General features: G+C 44.0%; 1 protein-coding gene and 1 long non-coding RNA gene across 6 annotated transcripts in view; one reads left to right on the plus strand and one right to left on the minus strand.

The window, feature by feature from the left end:
• Window positions 1-17,030, plus strand: part of SERPINB9 (serpin family B member 9) — a 60,350-nt gene extending 43,320 nt beyond the window's left edge. The window contains exons 1-8 of one of the 5 annotated variants that reach the window (XM_043590949.1): window positions 4,482-4,706; window positions 4,877-4,878; window positions 7,374-7,551; window positions 9,996-10,133; window positions 10,479-10,596; window positions 12,121-12,263; window positions 14,420-14,575; window positions 15,906-17,030. In XM_043590949.1, the coding sequence (XP_043446884.1) occupies window positions 7,384-7,551; window positions 9,996-10,133; window positions 10,479-10,596; window positions 12,121-12,263; window positions 14,420-14,575; window positions 15,906-16,310 (1,128 nt within the window). In that variant the 5' untranslated portion in view covers window positions 4,482-4,706; window positions 4,877-4,878; window positions 7,374-7,383 and the 3' untranslated portion in view covers window positions 16,311-17,030. Of the gene's footprint in view, window positions 1-3,883; window positions 4,057-4,480; window positions 4,707-4,876; window positions 4,879-7,373; window positions 7,552-9,995; window positions 10,134-10,478; window positions 10,597-12,120; window positions 12,264-14,419; window positions 14,576-15,905 lie in introns of those variants that run through there. The other 4 variants (XM_043590953.1, XM_043590952.1, XM_043590950.1 and 1 more) reach the window with 4 other exon arrangements.
• On the minus strand, window positions 16,687-19,524 carry LOC122489298. The gene is made up of 2 exons (XR_006298888.1): window positions 18,579-19,524; window positions 16,687-17,260 (listed from the first exon to the last, which is right to left on the minus strand). It is a non-coding gene; the product is annotated as an uncharacterized LOC122489298 (long non-coding RNA).
• Window positions 19,525-20,040: the final 516 nt, after the last annotated feature.

Below are 20,040 nucleotides of genomic sequence, written 5' to 3' on the forward strand. Positions count from 1 at the left end.
CCTGCTTCTACTTTGGATTCACGGCTCATTGGTCTGTTACCTGAGCCATTTACATTACAGCTCTTATTAAAATCTACCAAGCTAGACTATGTTCCTGGTTAGACCACATCCATTTCAGGGACCGTGCTTTCTAAACTGGATTTGGGGAAAAAATTAATCCACAGGACTGGAAAACAGGCATCTACAAATTTTAATTTTTTTTGTCCTCTAAAAAATTACTTTAAAATTTTATTAAGGTATAATGAATATAATGGACTTCACATAGTTGACATGTACAATTGGATAAGTTGTGATATTGTAGGCACTGGTCAAACCATCACCATGATCAAGATAATTAGCATATCCATCACACCCTAAAGGCTCTTCTTATACCTTTCAGTCCTTCTCTCCCATCCCTCCTTGCCCCATCTTACCCACATACCCTCAGTCTCAGGCACCCACTACTCTGCTTTCTGCCACTATAGGTTAATTTGCATTTTATAGAGCATTATGTAAATGGAATCATACAGCATGTACTTTCTGGGTATGGCTCCTTTCACTCAGTACAATTATTTTGAGATTCATCCATACAGTGTGCATCAATAGTTCATTTTTTAATTACTAAGTTATATCCCATTGTATGGATACATTACAGTTTGCTTCCATTCATCTGCTGCTGGATATTTGGGTTGTTGCAAAGATTTTAACTATTACAAATAAAATTGCAATGATCGTTCATTTGCAAAGTCTTTGTATGAACGTATGTGTTCATTTCCCTGTGTGAATACATAGTGTGAATAGCTGAGTCATATGGCAGGTTTAAATTTTTAAGAAAATGCAAAATTGTTTTCCAAGATAGTTGTATCCAGTAGATCAAATGAGAGTTCCAGATGCTCTGTATCCTCACCCACACTTGGTATGATCAGTGTTGGTAATTTTAACCATTCTAATTGGTGTATAATGTTATCTCATTGAGGTTTTAGTTTGCATTCTCTAATTCTCTAATGTTCAGAATTTTTTCATGTGTCTATTTGCAATCCATATATGTTCTCTGGTGAGATACCTTTTTAAATCTCTCACCCATATTTTATTATTTTGTTGGGGAGAGGTTTGTTTATTGAATTTTGAGCATTATTACAAATACCAAGTTCTCTATCAGACACACGACTTGCAAATACTTTCACAAATCTTGTGACTTGAGTTTTCATTTTAATAACAGCATCTTTCAAAGAGGAGTTCTTAAGTTTAACGAAGTCCAATTTATTAAACTTTTTTGTTTATGTATTGTGCTTTATCTAAGAACTCTTTGCCTAAGTCAGAGTCAGAGAGAATGTCTCTTAAGTTTATACTATAACATTTTATGTTTTGGCCTATGATCCATTTTGAGCTCATTTTGCATATGTTGAAAAGAGCATTCTTCCTCCACTGAACTGCATTTGCACCTTTTTCAAAAATCAACTGATCATATATACATGGCTCTATTTCTGGACTATATTTGATTTTGTTGATCTAATGTGTATCTTGGTGCCAATACCACAATACTTGATTATTGTAGCTTAATAGTAAGTTTTGAGGTAATGTAAGTCCTCCAATTTTATTCTTTTTAAAACATTTTTTAATGTTTATTTATTTTTGAGAGAGAGAGAGAGAGAGCGCGCGTGTGTGCATGAGCAGGGGAGGGGCAGAGAGAGAGGGAGACAGAGGATCCCAAGTGGGCTCTGTGCTGACACCAGAGAGCCCAATATGGGTCTTGAACTCAGAAACCGTGAGATCATGACCTGACCTGAGCCGAAGTCAGTTGCTTAACAGACTGAGCCACCCAGGCACCCCTCCAATTTTATTCCCATTTTTCAAAATTGTTTTGGCTATGTTGGGTACTTTGCTTTTTCCTATAAATTTGAGAATTAGATTCTGCTGACCTTTGGGCTGTTGTTTTCATATGTGTTATGAACCCCACAATACATTGTTATTATTTTAAAGACACTTAAAATACTATTTAGGGGAGCCTGGGTGGCTCAGTCAGTTAAGTGTCTGACTTCGGCTCATGTCATGATCTCACGGTTCATGGGTTTGAGCCCCACGTCGGGCTGTGTGCTGACAGCTCGGAGCCTGGAGCCTGCTTCTGATTCTGTGTCTCCCTCTCTCTCTGCCCCTCCCCTGCTCATGCTCTGTCTCTCTCTGTCTCTCAAAAAATAAATAAATGTAAAAAAAAATAGTATTTAAAATATTATCTTTTAAAGACATTTAAGAAATAAGAAAGATAGCCTTATGTATTTATCTGATACTTATTAACAGTGCTCTTCTTCCTTTGGGTACATCCTTGTTCCTTTATTATTTTTATTCTGCCTGCCTGAAGGAATTACTTTCACACATCTTGACATGCAAGGTTGGCTGGTGGTGAAAACTTTCAGGTTTCGTATGTGTGAAAAAGTCTTTATGTCACCTTCATTTTCAAAAGGTATTTTTGAAACATACAGAGTTTTAGATTGATGGTTTCTCTTTTTTCTCCCAGTATTTTAAAAATGTTTCTGCACTGTATTCTTGCTTGCATTTTTTCCCCAAGAAAACTCGGATATCATTTTCATCTCTGTTTTTCTGTATCTTTTTTCTTGGATCGCTTTTAAGATTTTCTTTTTGTCTTTTAAGCAGTTTGATCATGCAGTATGATGATGAAGTGAATAAAAACCTACAGTGTTAAAACTCAACAATAAAAAGACAAATAATCTAATTTGAAAATGAGCAAAGATTTGAATGGATTTTTCCCTGAAGGAGATTTACAAAGAGCCAGTAACCACATGGGGAGGTAAAAGATGCTCAACATCATTAGTCATCAAGGAAATACAACTCTAAAACATCATGCAATGCCATTTTCACACCCTCTAAAGTTTAAAAAAAAAAAAAGAGACCATAGATTTCGAGAAACTGAAACCCATGTACACAGATGGTAATAAAATTTTGTAGCTGCTTTGAAAAATAGTTTGGCAGTTTTTCATAAAGTTAAATACAGAGTTACTATATGACCTAACAATTCCACTCCAGGTATAGACCCAACAGAAATGAAAACATACATCTAAACAAAATATTATATGTGAGTGTTCATAGTAGCATTATTCATAACAAACAAAAGAGAGAAAAAACCCAAATGTCTACCAATTGATGAATGAATAAATAAAATGGACACACAAACACACACACACACAATATTATGTCATCAGTCATTAAAAGAAATGAAATATAGATCACTGTTACCTTGAACCAGCAAAGATCAACCTGAGAACACTGTGCTAAGTGAAAGAAGGCAGTCACAAAAGACTATATTATATATGATTCTATCTATAATATCCCACAATAGACAAATCTAGGCAAAATGGATTAGTGGTTGCCAGGGGCTGTGGGAAGAGGGAATGGAGAAAATCATGAATGGGCATGGTGTTTCTTTTTGAGGTGATACAATGTTCTGGAGTTAGATAGTGGTTATAGTTGTACAACTTTGTGAACAGACTAAGAACCACTGAATTGTATGCTTTTAAAGAGTGAATATTATGGTCTGTTAACAGGTCTCAATAATGCTGTTAGTTTTTGAAAAGGGAGGCACCCAGGGTGTGAAATTTAAGGAGGCACTCACTGTCAGGGTCACATTAAGCACAGGGGTTAACCCCTAAGAGTGTGTGCCTCTTTACATTTAGTTACCTGGCTTGCCTCTCTCCCTAATTCAGACCCTCAGGAGAATGCACTAATTCAGGTTTGAATTTGAAATAGGAAGAGAAATCTGCTTCAGAAAGTCATTTAATCTGTTCTCTTCCGCTGGACATCATCACATCGACAAGAAAGGCTTCTAGTTGCTGGGGTCCCTGGTCACTGGCCACGAGGGACGGGAAGAGTGTGGGTATCTGATGACCTTTCGAACAACCGAATCAACCATCTGCAAGCTCGCCCTGCGTCAGCACCCCCATGTGCTGAGGCAGTCCGGCTCAGTCTGTCTGTTCCCATCACTTTGGAGATAAATGGTAGCGATTGCATACACAGCAGCACCAGAGCCCAAACACCAGCAGGGGAAAAGGGCTCAGGTCCTAGAAGGTAGGCCGCCTGGCTTCTGTGTCTGGGTTCAGAACAGCTAATTAGTGTGGGATCTTGAGCAGATACTTTATTCTAGCTGACTCTTTCATCTGTGTAGGATGAGCGGTGTGGAATAAGACCCACAGGCCTGTCCCTCCACCTTTGCTTCTGGAAGTAGACAAGCCCAGGCTAAGTTCTGTCGCCTCTCGCTCGCGTCCCCGGCGTGTTCTCCACTTGTGAGCCAGCGCGGCGGTACCAGCCTGACTCACCAATCCGTTTGAAAGTGCTTTTCCTTTCACAATCGGTTTGGGAGGCAGTCAGCCCTTCCAGTGACCCCCGCAGGGCCTCACACGCGAGACCGGGCCGCGGAGGGTGGGGGTGGGGGTGGGGGTGGGGGTGGGGGTGGGGGCGGGGGCGGGGGCGGGGGGCGGCCGCAAAGCCGGCCTGGGACCAGACCCTGGCCGCGCCCAGCCGGCGGTTACAAGGGGGCGCAGCTCACGCACCGCCCCCAGTGGAGGGCAGGAAGCGTGAAGCGTGGAGGTCGCCGGGGCGAGCATAAAATTTTGCGGCCGCTCCCTCCCGACGCGAGCTGGACCCGGGGAGCGGCTCTTCCCGGAGAGGTCGGCATAGGCCCGGACGACAGCCACGGGAGGAGCGCCGCGGTGCCGAAGGTGGCAAGTGGGGGCGCCCCGGGGCAGGGCGGGGACGGCGGAGGACGTGAGCCCCCAGCGCTAGCGCTCAGACACTGGACGCGAGGGCCATCTCTGTAGAAGCGAACCGGATCAGGTGGTGCCTCGCCCTGTTCACAGAAACAGAGCCTCTTTGGATCGCAGCCGCACAGTGGTGCAGCTGCGGCCGGTCCCAGAGCCCAGGCCACCTGATTCCCTCCTCCACTGTCTCGTCTCTGCGCTTCCCAGGTCTCTTCCTCTCCAGCCGCCTCCCTCCACCCCCCCACCCCGCCGCCCTACTTCTTCACCCCATCTCTCTCCTAGGGATCCGCGTACTGACCTCTCCCTACCTCTCCTCTTTCCTGCTGAAATCACCATTCTGCAGCTGTAAATCCGAGCACTACTTACCCATCCTAATTCTTCCAGTCATTCCACACAAACTTCTGGAGCCCTTCCTTTTCCCTGAGCGCTCTTCCAGGCCCGCAGGACCCGCGGTGCCTGCCACACCGCCCCTGCCGCGGGAGCTTGCAGCCTAGTGGGACCACAAGCAATGAGAGACGGAATTGCAGAGAAGAGTGAGCCAGCCGCCAGGGTGGGTGGAGCTCGTGAAGGGAAACCTTCTGAGACCGGGGTGTTTGGGTGGAGAGGGAAGCTGAGTGCCATTAGCCAGTGCAGGGGTCGGGGTGGTGGATAAACGGTGTTTTCCTTGGCCCAGGGGTGCCTTGGAGGGAGTGAAAGGCGGTCAGGATGGCTAGAGGCTGATGCTGGAGCAAGGCGAGGGGGTCAGGTGGAGGATAAGCCCTTTAAATGAAGTGAGCTTTGAGCTTATCCTAAGGGCCAGGGGAATTTTTTTTTTAAGTTTATTTCTTTATTTTGAGAGAGAGAAAGAGCGAGCAGGGGAGGAAGGCATATAGAGAGACAGAGAATCCCAAGCAGGCTCCTGCTGTCAGCGCAGAGCTGGAGTGGGGCTGGATCTCACCGTGAGATCATGACCTGAGCTGAAGCCAATCCACTGAGCCACCCAGGCACCCTGAGCCATGGGAAATTTAAGAGGAGGGCTGTCCAAATGGAGTGAACTGGGTGAGGGGGGGGGGTGTCGTTCTGTTCCGAGGAGGCAGCAGGGAGAGGGAGCAGGTGGTCTAGACTAGGTGCAGGCTCACAAGTATACGGGTTCCAGAGCCATTTGGGCAGCAGAAGGCAGGACTTGGTGATGGGTGTGAGGGGATGAGGAGCCGCAGGAAGGAGTCAGGGGGATGGCAGTTGGGTGAGTGAGGGTCTTATTTCCACCCTTACCTAATTGCCTGGTGGGCTGGGGGATGGTGGTGGCCATGTGTTCAGGTTCAGCTGTGTGGTCAGCAAACCTGCCCACTAACATTTACACTTCTGACCTCCGTGGCTTCATAGATCCTGGCCTCCCTGTTCTTGGTAGTTTTGCTCTTTCTTGTACCCTTCTCCGTTCCTCCTCGCCTCTCTATTCTGGTGTTCCGCAGGAGCTGGTCTTCGTCCTCTGGTGCACAGTCTCCATTAGTGGCTTTTGCTCTATCGAGTAAAACTCCCAAATCTTGGGAGTAAAACTCTCAAATCTTGCTAAGTTAGCAAACTATTATAAAACAAAACAAAAGCAAAGTTTTCTCAGCCTCTTTTCCAGTGTTTGAAGGTCACGTGATGTCTAGAGGCTAGGGATCATTGGGCACTCTGAGTTGGGTTATGGGCTATCGGGAGTTAATTGGCCATCTAGGGGGTAGGGCTGCTCAGCTGGAGAGCACACTGGCTCTCCCTAGCTGGTTGATGACCAGTCACTGTAGATGAAAGGTCCTTGCCTCACAGTCAATTTAAACCCACCTGCAGCCTGTCTGTCATCTCTTACCAGAATCTCAAACATTTCTCAAGTATCAGCTGACAGATAGGGAGACTGTGACCTTTTGCATAGCTGAAACTCTCAAAAGTGCTTTTCATAAATGTATGAAAGAAGAAACAGTATTGGGGCACCTGGGTGACTCAGTCATGTGAGCCTCCAGCTTTGGCTCAGGTCATGATCTCAGGGTTTTTAAGTTCAAGCCCCTGCATCCAGCTGGTTGCTGACAGCACACGGAGCCTGCTTCAGATCCTCTGTCTTTGTCTCTCTCTGCCCCTCCCCTGCTCATGCACTCTCTCTCTCTCAAAAATGAATAAACATTAAAAAAAAAAAAACAAGCAGAAGAAGGAGAAACAGTATTATGGAGACCAGGCTAGAGAACAGGCTAGAGAAACTAGAATTTTTTTCAGTGGGAGTTTCCCCCTCCTCCCCCTCCCCTGCTTCCCTGACACCATCCTCCTTCTCCCTGATGTCCTTCTCGTCAGGTGGGAAGAGCTGGTCCTTATGGGAAAGGATTGGACTTCACTGCTCCTGGGAGACTGAGTGCTGTGTGTTTGTGCCAGTGAATTAGTGCTGTTAATTCCTGAGGCTCTCAAGCTGGTTTGATCTCTACCAGTACCATACTTCTCTATTTACCTTAAAATGGGGACTCGCTTTTCAGATGGGGAGCAACAAGAAATCGGTTTTCCTCTAACTTAAAATGTTTATGAGCTTTATTATTTTAAAACAAGTACAATTCCAAGATTGCCAGATATTTGATCAATAGCCTTCAGAGGTGTATTAAGGCAGCCTTTCTCTTTATTCTCTGGTTCCAGAACCTGTATCATGGATGCCCTTTCTGAAGCAAATGGCACCTTTGCCTTTCACCTTTTAAAGATGCTGTGTCAGGACAGCCCTTCACGCAACGTGTTTTATTCTCCTGTGAGCATCTCTTCTGCCCTGGCCATGGTCTTCCTGGGGGCAAAAGGAAACACTGCTGCCCAGATGGCCCAGGTAAACCTACCTGTCACTCAGGAGAAGGGACTGCCCTTTCAGTTGTTATGTTCCATCACCCAGCTTCATACCTCATACTCCAGAATTGCCACGAAGCAGGATGGGGAGGGGTCCTCGTGCATACACACGTACATGCTTATATCAGGCAGGTGGGGCTGCCTGGGGAACAAGACGCAAAGGGCAGGGCTGGGAGTCTCTTTTGCTGAGACTTTTTTTGGGAAAAGTCCTCTAATAATTTGGTTAAGACTATCAAAATCTTGTCCTAGCATCTTATCTTTGTTTAGAAAATGATACTGAAATTATTTGAAATCTAAGCAGTTAAGATCTCTCATTTTTTTTTCAACGTTTTTTTTATTTATTTTTGGGGCAGAGAGAGACAGAGCATGAACGGGGGAGGGGCAGAGAGAGAGGGAGACACAGAATCAGAAACAGGCTCCAGGCTCCGAGCCATCAGCCCAGAGCCTGACGCGGGGCTCGAACTCACGGACCACGAGATCGTGACCTGGCTGAAGTCGGACGCTTAACCGACTGCGCCACCCAGGCGCCCCAAAGATCTCTCATTTTTGAAGTAAAGACTTCATAACTGTAATTATTCTTTGGTAACAAAGGGTAGGTTAATATCTCTTTCAAGTCATTAATACACCAACATGCCTTCCTGGTAAGGGGATGGACAAAAATAGGCAAATGTGGATGAAAAGGCATGTCTTTATTACATATACAGACTGTGTGTGGACTAGTTTAACAAACATTCAGCAAACATCTGAAAATGATTAAGAATCAATCCCTGTCCTGAAGGGGTTTTATAGAGCAGGCAGAGGACATGTGCCTAAGATAAAACCTACAAGCTTATCTCATGCTCCCTGCGCACACCTTCACTACAGGAGGGTTGGTGTGGCTCTTTGTTTCAATACCACTTTCTTTTCTCTTGACAACCCTTTCTGGGGTAATTGCTTATCTGAATCATTTTTCAGCTTGTGACCTGAGAAGTGAAGGTTAATGTGTAGAGAGGGGCTTCTTTGGGCTTACCGAACTTTTCTGTGTTTTAAGCTAGCTGATGAATCCTTCTGGGAGGTTTTTTTTGTTTTTTTTTTTTTTTGTTCTTTTGGTTTTTTTTTGAGAGCCTCAAGATTGTTCAGTTACATTGTATTCAGAGACATCAAAAGTTCCTTATCCTTCTGTGCTCAACTAGACAGTAATGGCACTCAATATGCTGAATATGCATTGCTACTTATAGCATTAAGGGAAGTTCTTTTAAAGAACTAGTGTTTGGATTCTGTATAAACTGACAAAGATTGCCTTGCCCACTGATTGTATTTATGCCCATTTCTTCTTGAACTTCTCATGCTTTTAACTGTGTTGTTGTTTTTTTTTAATCTTAGAAGCAAATTTTCCTCTATTGGGCATATTTCATACTTATGTTTTTCTTGGGATGCAAGATTTTATAATAGCCCCTTTTCTGAATCCTTCTTCTCCTTGTCATTCTTCCTATTACTTATTTTTTTAATGTTTTTATTTATTTTTGAGACAGAGAGAGAGCATGAGCAGGGGAAGGGCAGAGAGAGAGAGAGAGAGGGAGGCACAGAATCCAAAGCAGGCTCCAGGCTCTGAGCTGTCAGCACAGAGCCCGACGCAGGGCTTGAACTCACGGACTGTGAGATCATGACCTGAGCTGAAGTTGGATGCTTAACTGGCTGAGCCATCCAGGTGCCCCCCTATTACTTATTTTTAAACAAGACAGATCTATTTAGGCAGAAAAGCCAACTCTTACTCCTCTGTTTTCTGTCCTCTCTCTCTCTCTCTCTCTTTTTCTCTCTGTATCTTCTCCCCACCTCCACATAGTATTGCTCTAGTATGTATTAAATCTGCAATTTAATTTTTTTTTTAACGTTTATTTATTTTTGGGACAGAGAGAGACAGAGCATGAACGGGGGAGGGGCAGAGAGAGAGGGAGGCAGAATTGGAAACAGGCTCCAGGCTCTGAGCCATCAGCCCAGAGCCTGACGCGGGGCTCGAACTCACGGACCGCGAGATCGTGACCTGGCTGAAGTCGGACGCCTAACCGCCTGCGCCACCCAGGCGCCCCTAAATCTGCAATTTAAATGAAAACAGTGTTCTTTTAAAGGAAAATTTTGTAGAGTATTTGAGAAAGAATTTTCTCTATAAAACTCTATAAAGAGTTTTTGAGATCAAAGAACAATCTTGATTTTTGTTTTAAAGTTTATTTATTTTGAGAGAGAGAGAAAGTGTGAGTTGGGGAGAGCAGAGGGAGAGGAGAAAAGAGAGAGAGAATCCCAAGAAAGCTCCATGCTGTGAGTGTAGCACCCAATGTGGGGCTTGAACTCATGAACCGTGGGGTCATGACCTGAACCGAAGTCAGACATTTAACCGACTGAGCCACCCAGGCACCCCATTTTGATAATTTTTTAAATTATTTTTCTCAACAGGTGCTTTCTTTAAACACAGAGAAAGATATTCATCAGAGTTTCCAGTTACTTCTTACTGAAGTGAACAAACCTGGCACCCAGTACTTGCTCAGAACAGCCAACAGGCTCTTTGGAGAAAAGACGTGTGAATTCCTCTCAGTGAGTTGAGTCAGCAGAACAATAAAAGTTGTATTTAAAATATAGAGTCTGAAAGAAAGATCCTGGAGAACCAAAATTAATGGTGGACACTTTTAAAACTCATAATTCTACGACTGTGCCTTGAATTATTTAAAATTTGACTACTTGTAAAATTCATTTTTCCATTTCTGGTTGGTTATGGCTTAGGACTTATTTATAAACTCTGATAGTTTAGTACCTATTAGGCTAAGATATCACTTTTAAGAGATGTATACTTATTTTAATAAAAAGTATATAATATTCAAATTTTTGGAAACTAAACTTTATTTAGGAATATAGCCACATTGAACACTTTTCTCTCCAAAGACCTTTAAGGAATCCTGTCTTCAGTTCTACCATGCTGAACTCGAGCAGCTTTCCTTTGCCAAAGCTGCAGAGCAGTCCAGGAAACACATCAACACTTGGGTCTCAAAAAAGACTGAAGGTCAGAATTACATGTTACTGTTTTGGTTTTTTTTTGCCTTCTCCCCCTTCTCCGTTTCCTGCTCCCTCCACCTTCCCCTACTTCCCCTCCTTTTCCTCCCTTTCCTCTTCCTCCCCTTGCTTTTCCTGCTGTTCTGATTTTACTAGTGTTTCGGATGGTCAGAGTCATGCTGACAGGCTGGGCCTCATGGCATATTTGGACCTTAATGGACTCACAGTGGTTCTGACCAGAAGCTCAGGTTTTCAACAACGGAGACTTAATTTTTTCTATTCTCCGGGAACCAGAATGACTGATACAAATGTCAAAAGAAATTCATAGACCATATTTCCAGTTTAGTAACTTACACTGAAGTGTACTTTCATGTGGCCTGTGATGTTCACATGTTGGGTGGGTTCATCACCTTCATAGGAAGGAGACTACTGGTCAGATCTCCCCTGAGTCATACACTTGGGCTTCCTCTTTCTAAATTCTATGTGGACCTACCACCAGCTTTATCCTACACATTAAGCTTACTTATTCTGCTTCTTTCATGTTTTCCACTTCCACTCCCTTAATTAGATTTGGTAAGCTTAGATTTGATAGGTCAACTGCAGACTGTCTCTCATGGCTGATCAATCCTGCAGACCGAAATCATCCTTTGTTTGGCATTGAGCCTTATTCTTTTGTTTTATGGAGTGCCACGTTCTGATCTTGGCCGCCATGATCAATGATGTATGATGTTTGAACCATTCAGGACCCTCTGTACCATTTCTACTTAGTACCACTAGGAGCAGTCCTATTTCTGTCAATAAATCAGACAATCGAGAACAGACATTGTCTTTCTTTAAAGAGTTAGCAGTTATTGCCACCATTTCTTGGAATATTTGCCACTTATGCTATCTGGAGGCAGCAAATTAACAGGGATGCTCTTAGTTCATCAGAAAGGCAGTTTGATATCCAGGGGAAGAAGGGAGTATCTTTCACTTGCCCACCTTACCTTTTCCAGGAATGTCTGCTGTTTTGTTTAGAGGATCAAAATAGTAAAATCTCTTCTAGTTGCTTCCAGGAGCTCCTCAGTGCACCCAGACTGCCCATTATCAGCTCTTTTCCCATTGAGCCGTTCATTCTGGCTGCCTCTGACATGTGGATGTAGTTGTGGAATGTTAGCACTGGTTACAACTTTGCTGCACTAAACCAAACAATCCCATTTCACCTCTTGAGATAACCCAGGTCCCTCCAGACCAGCCCTCCAGACCTGCTTGCCTCGTTGTCTGACCGCGTGTAGTGTTTTTCTTTGAGTGATTTAGAAATCATTTGCCGTCTTCAACTTTCTGGAAAGGCCTTAGTGACCTGACCATGAACACCACTTGTATGTATTGTGTTTGATTTCTGTACATAACAATCCAAACTGAGCAAATTTGAAAAATGAAAAGAATGTTTGGTTCTTGACTAGTAACCAAGGATCTGCCAATAAACCTTATCATGATTTATTCATCCCATGTTCTATAAAAATCACCTGAATGTGTTCTCTACCTTTCCTGGAAGGTAAAATTCAAGACCTGTTGCCAGATAGCTCGATTGATGCACAGACCAGGCTGGTTCTTGTCAATGCCATCTACTTCAAAGGAAGGTGGAATGAACAGTTCAACAAAATGTACACAAGTGAAATGCCTTTTAAAATAAACCAGGTGAGAGAAGCTTTCAGAAATCCTGCTAGTGTTTCAAGAAGAAATTGAATGGAAAAAACTAAGTTTGTAAAAGCATAAATGATTGGTTAAAAATAATTTTGAAGGGCACCTAGGTGGCTAAGTCGGTTAAGCATCTGACTCCAGCTCAGGTCATGATCTCACGATTCATGGTTTCAAGCCTTGCGATAGGCTCTGGGCTGATAGTTCAGCGCCTGGAGCCTGCTTCAGATTCTGTGCCTCCCTCTCTCTCTTCCCCTCCTCCACTCTGCTCTGTTTCTCTTTCTCTCAAAAAAAGAACAAACATAAATTAAAAAAATTTGAAACAACATATTTATAAATGGAATTTTAAACTCAGTAGAAAAGAACAGAGGAATAAAAATTATTTGCTGTCTATAATTTTTTTGCATTTTATTACTGCTCCTTCTGCCTCTGATAATCTCTCCTATCTTCATTGCTGCCACCTAGTTCTGGAAACTCTCATAGAAGACTTTCTTCTATTCCCAAGTTGCTAAACAGAAAGCAAAAAACAAGTGTTAAGGAAAGAAAGTGTGATATGTGTGTGTGTTGGGGGAGTGGGTAGAGGGAGTGAATATATATATATATTTTTTTTTTTTAAAGAGAGAAAGTGCTTAATGATTTATTTATTTATTTTTTCAATATATGAAATTTATTGTCAAATTGGTTTCCATACAACACCCAGTGCTCATCCCAAAAGGTGCCCTCCTCAATACCCATCACCCACCCTCCCCTCCCTCCCACCCCCCATCAACCCTGGGAGTGAATATTTCTTTAATCAGATATTTAAAAATTAAAATGAGTATTGACTTGAATTAATATTAATCATTATTAATTTAGTATTTATAAGTTTCTAATATTAAAACTGACAAAAATCTTAGTCTTGATATTGAGGTGTAACTTCAGCCAGGTATTAAAATAGCTTGCCAAATCCCCAGCAAACCACCCACCCCCCCGCAAAAATACCATTTTAATGTAATCTGGAAACACACTGTATAGGTGTTTTGGGGGGCTTAAGGTGTACTTTACATAATCAGCCCTTGAGGTACAAAGGTGGGAGGGGCAGAACTTTTCTAGCATTGATTTTAGAAACTTTTCTAATTTGTATAATAGCTGATCTGTATCAATTTGAAAAATAAGTATAAAAAAAAGAAAAATAAGTATAATACTCTAACTTCTGCATGCATATACCTCTTCTGTATTTTATTTGAGAGAGAGAGTGGGGGAGGGGCAGAGGGCGAGAGAAAACCTTAAGCAGTTCCATCCACGCTCAGTGCCAAGCCTGACGTGGGGCTCGATCCTGTGACCATGAGATCCTGACCTGAGCCAAAATCAAGAACCCGACACTTAACTGACTGAGCCACCTAGGTGCCCCACCGCTTCTACATTTTTAAAAAGTTATTTCCTTGGATTAGAGTATCAGAATCAGAACAACTGGATTTAAATACATGAAGAGATATTAGTTCTTTCTACTTGCGGGCAAGATTGCTTTCTGAGAGGGTGTGTCCATACACTACCTGTCACATTCCTGTGAAACTCTTAAATTTCTTCCCACCTTATCACAAAACCTTTCTCTAGTTAAAATGAAATAATTTTCTATTTAATTTTATGTATCATTTCCTTAGATATATTTTATTTTTGTATACATATATTTTTAAAGTTTATTTATTTTGAGAGAGAGAGAGTGCACACAGTGCGAGCAGGGTTGGGGCAGAAAAAGAGGGAGAGAGAGAATCCCAAGTAGGCTCCATACTGTCAGTGCAGAGCCAGGCACAGGTCTTGAATTCACAAACCGTGAGATCATGACCTGAGCTGAAATCAAGAGTCGGACGCTTAACTGACTGAGCCACCCAGACACCCCTCCTTAGATATAGTTTAAATGAGGACAATCTGATTTCCTGCTCCGGAAAATGCAGAATATCACATTTATTTTGCTGAGTAGAACATCTTTCTTAGGATACCTGTTTACAAGAGATGCCTTGTAATGGTGACAGGAAAGAGTCAGAATTAGCATATGAATATTGTTCCCATCACGGGTGCTGAAAACACTCCTGGAGTCAACTCTACCTCTTTTGGAAACTTTTATCACCTCTTTCAATAATCTGTTTTTAATTCCATGCTCCTCTGTTTATTCCCATCAGAAGGAGCAGAGGCCAGTGCAGATGATGTTTCAGGAAGCTACATTTAAGCTTGCCTATATTGAAGAGGTGCAGGCCCAGGTCCTGGAAGTGCCCTATGTGGGTGAGGAGCTGAGCATGCTCATTCTGCTCCCGGATGACAACGTGGATCTAAGTTCGGTGAGATGAATCCAGTGACAACCTTCACATCCTTCCTGATAGGATAGAACTCAAGCACCATTTCCAACATTTGTGTTACCTTTTAAGTTGATGATATGGGCAACCAGGCAGCAGAGCACAGTATTCAGGTACTCGGGCTTTGGAACCAAACTGTTATTCAGGACCTACTTCTCCCGTTATTACCTATGTGACCTTGCCAAATTACTCTGTTTTCTAAGATGGGGATGGTGATAATATCTCCTGATAGAGTTAGTATTAGGATAAAATGGGCATAGTTCAGGGAACAAGCTTAGCACATTGTCTGGTGCATCATCAGCCCTGAATAAATGTGATTCATTATTATTATCATAGTCATTGTTGTTAGCATTATATTTTAAATACTAAGAACCTGAAACTCAGGAGGGCAGAGCCAGAAACAGCTGGAAATGCCACTCCCCACTCACTCTGCTTCCTTTCAGCATGGATCCCTACCTACTATGAGAGTCAGTCACAGCCCAGGAGCTCCTAGGGACAGGCACTAAGTGGCACATGGTGCTCCCATGACCTAAGGGGCCTGTGTGAGCAGAGCTGCAGCCATTGGCTGTGTCTCTGTCCATCCCCGCCCCCCCGCCACCGTGTCTCTTCTTCAGAATGTGTGCAGGATTGCAGGATTGCGCCTCCGGCAAATTGTTCTTCTGGGTGGACTCCACCAGGAGCTTTTTCCCATTTTTCTTTTTTTTTTAAGGTGTTTTTTTTTTTAATTTTGTTTATTTTGAGAAAGAGTGAGTGTGTGCATGTGCACACGAGCTGGGAAGGGGCAGACAGAGGGAGAGAGAGAGAATCCCAAGCAGGCTCCATTCTGTCAGCACATGGAGCCCAAGGCAGGGCTCAATCTCACAAACCATGAGATCTTGACCTGAGCTGAAACCAAGAGTTGGATGCTTAACCGACTGAGCCATCCAGGGGCCCCTCCCAATCATTTTTCTTACCAGCAATGCCTCATCTTCAAAAATAAGCACAGTTTATAAAAAAATAAAAAAGAAAATCACAGTCAGCTGGGCATTGATGATTGTCAGGATAAAAGATGTCTCCTAGACGTTGTTGGGCAACAAGAGGAACAGCCACTGTCTTTGTGCCTCTGGGCTGTTTGAAGTCTTCCCTGCTTGGCAAGGAAGCCACCCATGTATTTAATAGCACAAGTATGAGATCTCACAGATTTCCTGGCAGATAACGGTGCCTGCTGGTCTTGCGTGACAATCAATACCCATCTATGCGAGGAGGAAGAGTATGTGGGTGTGTATGTAAATATGTACTAAAGTATGAATTTCAAAATCGAATTCTGGTCTTTCAGGTGGAAAAACATCTCACTTATGAGAAATTTAGAGCCTGGACCAAGCCAGACTGTATGAAGAGTACCGAAGTGGAAGTTTTCCTTCCGAGATTTAAACTGGAAGAGGATTATGACATGGAATCTGTGCTTCAGCGTTTGGGAATGGTTGATGCCTTCCAGGGGGACAAGGCTGACTTTTCAGCAATGTCAGCTGAGAGAGATCTGTGTCTGTCCAAGTTTGTGCACAAGAGTGTCGTGGAGGTGAATGAGGAAGGCACAGAGGCCGCGGCTGCCTCAGCCGTAGTGGTCGTGGAGTGTTGCATGGTATCTGGACCAAGGTTCTGTGCTGACCATCCCTTCCTTTTCTTCATTAGGCACAATGCAGCCAACAGCATTCTGTTCTGCGGCAGGTTTTCTGCTCCCTAAGGGTGAGCGTTTCCTGTGTCCTCCTGTCTTACACCACAGCCCTGTGAACATGGGTCTTTAAAGCCAAGTGCCTAGGTGATGAGGGCAGATTCCTCATCCATCTGAATCTCATGCTTGTCCACACTCAGCTCTCTCCATACTGACCACTCATTTGCCCTACTTAGTCGAGATCATGGGACAATAGAACTTAATGATTCCCTGTTGTATTTAAAATGTAGTCCAAATCCCATAGGATGGCATACAAAATTTTCCTAGATGGCTCCAGACTTCTTCCCCACTCATTCCACATGTAACTCATTTTAGTTACACCATGTTCTGCCTTGTACCTCAAAACTTGTTGCATACTTGTCTTAGCCTATTTCAGTAGTAGTACATGCTTCTAGCTAAGACAACTGTTTTATAGTTTTCCTGGTACATGTGCTTCTTAGAGTTTCTTTAATGCACATTTTTATTTTATCTTTGACATTCATGCATCACCAAGTATGTGGAAAACAGGGCATCAGGCATTGGAGACAAAGGGGCAGAGTCATGGTCTTTTGACATCTGGTCTTTAATACTCATGCTGGAATGATGTAGCTTTTATGACAGCCAGATTGGACTAGGTAACATCCTTAAATGTATCATGTGACCCCCTTGTAGGGATCAGACATTCTTCCTGTTAATTATATTTCTCCACCTCCAACTCTAACAGTAAAAATTTCATTCAACTCTTAAAGCTCATTTCCAATGTCATCTCCAAGAAATTTTTCCTTTTCTGCATTAGCAGAGGTGCGTCTCCGAACTCTCAATTGCACACAGAGGAAGGGCATTGCTCTTATGGAAGTTGTTTGATGTATTAGTCATCTCTGTTCTCCAGCTAGGTCTTAAACTCCTCCGGGGTTGGGAATGTATTTTACATGTGTGTGTGCCACATACAATGCAGTTAGAAGTAATTTGATCACACATGAACTCTGTAATTTTTAAAAAAGTGATTAGATGTCAGTGATATTATTTTGTTTTTTTTACTAAAGTTTATTTTGAGAGAGAGAGAGAGAGAGAGAGAGAGTGGGGAAGGGGCAGAGAGAGAGGGAGAGAGTGAGAATCTCAAGCAGGCTCCGCACTGTCAGAACATAGCCTGATGTGGGGCTTGAACTCACAAATCATTGAGATCATGACCTGAGCTAAAATCAAGAGTTGGTTGCTTAACCTACTGAGCCACCCAGGTGCCCCATTATTGTTTTTTTTTCAAAGAAATTTTTTTATTAAAGTGAAATTCACATATCATAAAATTAACCATTTTAAAGTGAACAATGCAGTGCAACATGTGCAATCATCACTTTTATCTAGTTCCAAAAAATTGTCATCGCCCTAAAGGAAAACCTTGTGCCCACTCAGCAGTTCCTCCCCATTCTCTTCTCCCTAGAGTTCAGAGACGGTCACTTAAGATTTCAAGGACCCTTATCAGCCTCACTGGCCAGGGCACTGTGATGAGCTGTGATGAATTATAAGAGGAGGTACAGGCAAGCTGCAGAAAGGGGGAAATTTCTTTCATGTGGAATGTGTGACTGATGTCTCTCCCCCAGGGAAATCACCCAGATCTCTAGACCTCTCCCAGAAAAGAGGGATTAGCGAGAAGCTTTTAAAAGGGTATTTGGGAGAAAATTTTCCTAAGACAGCTGTGGTAGTGCTAGTACCCACTCCCCCAACCCCTGTGCAGGGGGGAAGCAGGGGGAGACAGAGTCTGTTAAGTGAGCTTGGCTCATACAGAGACATCAAGAGAGCAAGACACAGAGAGGGACAGAGATGGACAGAGATAGATATAGAAACTCTGTAAGTGAGCTGACTCGTGTCCCCTGGATATACCAGGCATTTGGATACTGCTCAGGAGAAATGTCCAGGAAATGCAAATATTGATCCCAACAAACCAAAATGGGCCAAACTAGAGTTTCCTGGCCACTCTGGGCTCAGCTTCTGGCCTGTAAAAAGAACAGTTTGTGACCTGAGGGTGCAGAAGGTTCACAGAGCTGGGCCACTTAACAGTGAAGGGCAAAAGCACTTGGAAATATTGCCAAGCTTCTAAAAGGGAGTGCTGACTGCTGGGACCAACAGCCTTTCTTCTTTGTTATCGGGGGTTTGGACTGCTTCTCTGACTTCCCAGGACCTAAGGTTGTTTGCACAATGTAGACAGGACAAGGTGAAGTTTCCAGTCCCAGACCCATGATGTTAACCCTGAAAGCTGACTCCTAATACTTCCCTCCCCACTCTCTGCTGTGGGAGCTGGGTACTCACCTTCCAGGGTTGTTAAATAAGTAAGTTCAGTTGGACAAGACTTCCAGCTCCAACATTCCACAAGCCTATATTTCTGGATCTCTTTTTGACAACCAGGCAAAGATGGCATCAGCACAGCCTAAGCCACCTACTCCAAAGAAAGGCAGGCTCCATTGAAAAACTGAGGTAGAGAAAAGAAGATCTAGTAATCCCTTCCTCGTTTTGGGGAAGGGGGAAATAGCATCTGTTAAATCCTATGTGCCAGAGACTGCGAGGCACTGCACGATACATTATTTTACTTGATCCTCCTATTAACCTGGGAAGATTGATAAGGAAACTGAGGTTCAGAGAAGTTAGGCAACTCGTTCAAATTCATTCAGCTAGTAGGAGACTGGCAGAGGAAATGAAGCCAGAGCTTTCAGACCCCAAAGCCAGAGGCCAGAGGGGGAGAGCCTCTGTGAAACACACGCCCTCTACTCCAAGATGCACAGGCTCACTGCTCACCCCGCCTTGCCCAGACGCCATCCCAGCAGCTTAGCTGTTCCACAGTGGAAACGTTATGCTGCCAGTGTTTTGTCCCTGTTTTCTTTGAACGTCAAAGGAGTCTCTATTGCCGGAAGTTTCAAGTGAGGCGGGCTGGAGGGCGAGAGTAGCTGGGATCCCAAACCAGATCTCTCCAAGGAAGGATGGCTCATTGGTGCCCCAGGCCCCGTGCCACCATTCTGGGAGCCCCTGGATGGATAGCATGAAGCGGTATACGGTCTAGCAAAATCCCTGGAGTGAGGCCAAGTTAGCAAAATCCCTGGAGTGAGGCCAAGTTGGTCCGGACCTCGGGTGCTGTGATGGGGGAGAGGGGACAACAGCTTTGTGACGTGGACGAGCATTCTGGGGTGTCCAGCGCGACCCCGCCCCCAGCTCCTAGCCCCCACCCGCCGAGTCGGGGCAGTCTCTGTCTCGGCCCCGCCCTCGCCCCCCCCCTCAACGTACCGGCAGCCCCCCCCCCCCCCCCCCCCCGCCGCCCTTGGGACTGGACTGAAGAGGAGGGGAAGGAGCTGCTGGAAGCTTTAGGAGAAAGGCAAAGTTGGGCGTCTGATTTCGCTTTTCAGCCGCCAGCTGGCTCCTGTCTCCCTGAGAACCTGGGGCCCGAGGGGAGTCATTTTGGCTTTGGGAAGGGACAAAGAAGGAACACCAGAATCTAAGCATCTGGTGTGTGCTTGGATAGAAAACAGCGGGCTGCGTTGTTTAGTAACTGCAGGTGCACTAGCAGGGACAAGCCCTCACTGTCCACTTTCTTGAGAAGGCCAGGGCTCTTGATTCCTATTCAGGGAGAACTTCAGAGTAGAAGTTGGGAGGGTCAGCAGGGCAGGCTCTGAGAGCCAGGACGTTATGTCCTTATATGAGCACTGATTTTAGATAGTGAGGAATTAGTCACTGATTTGGGGAGAGAAGCCTGATGAGACTATTTAACAAATATGCACCAGTG

The sequence above is a fragment of the Prionailurus bengalensis genome, chromosome B2 (genome assembly GCF_016509475.1).
Source record: "Prionailurus bengalensis isolate Pbe53 chromosome B2, Fcat_Pben_1.1_paternal_pri, whole genome shotgun sequence".
Taxonomy (NCBI): domain Eukaryota; kingdom Metazoa; phylum Chordata; class Mammalia; order Carnivora; family Felidae; genus Prionailurus; species Prionailurus bengalensis.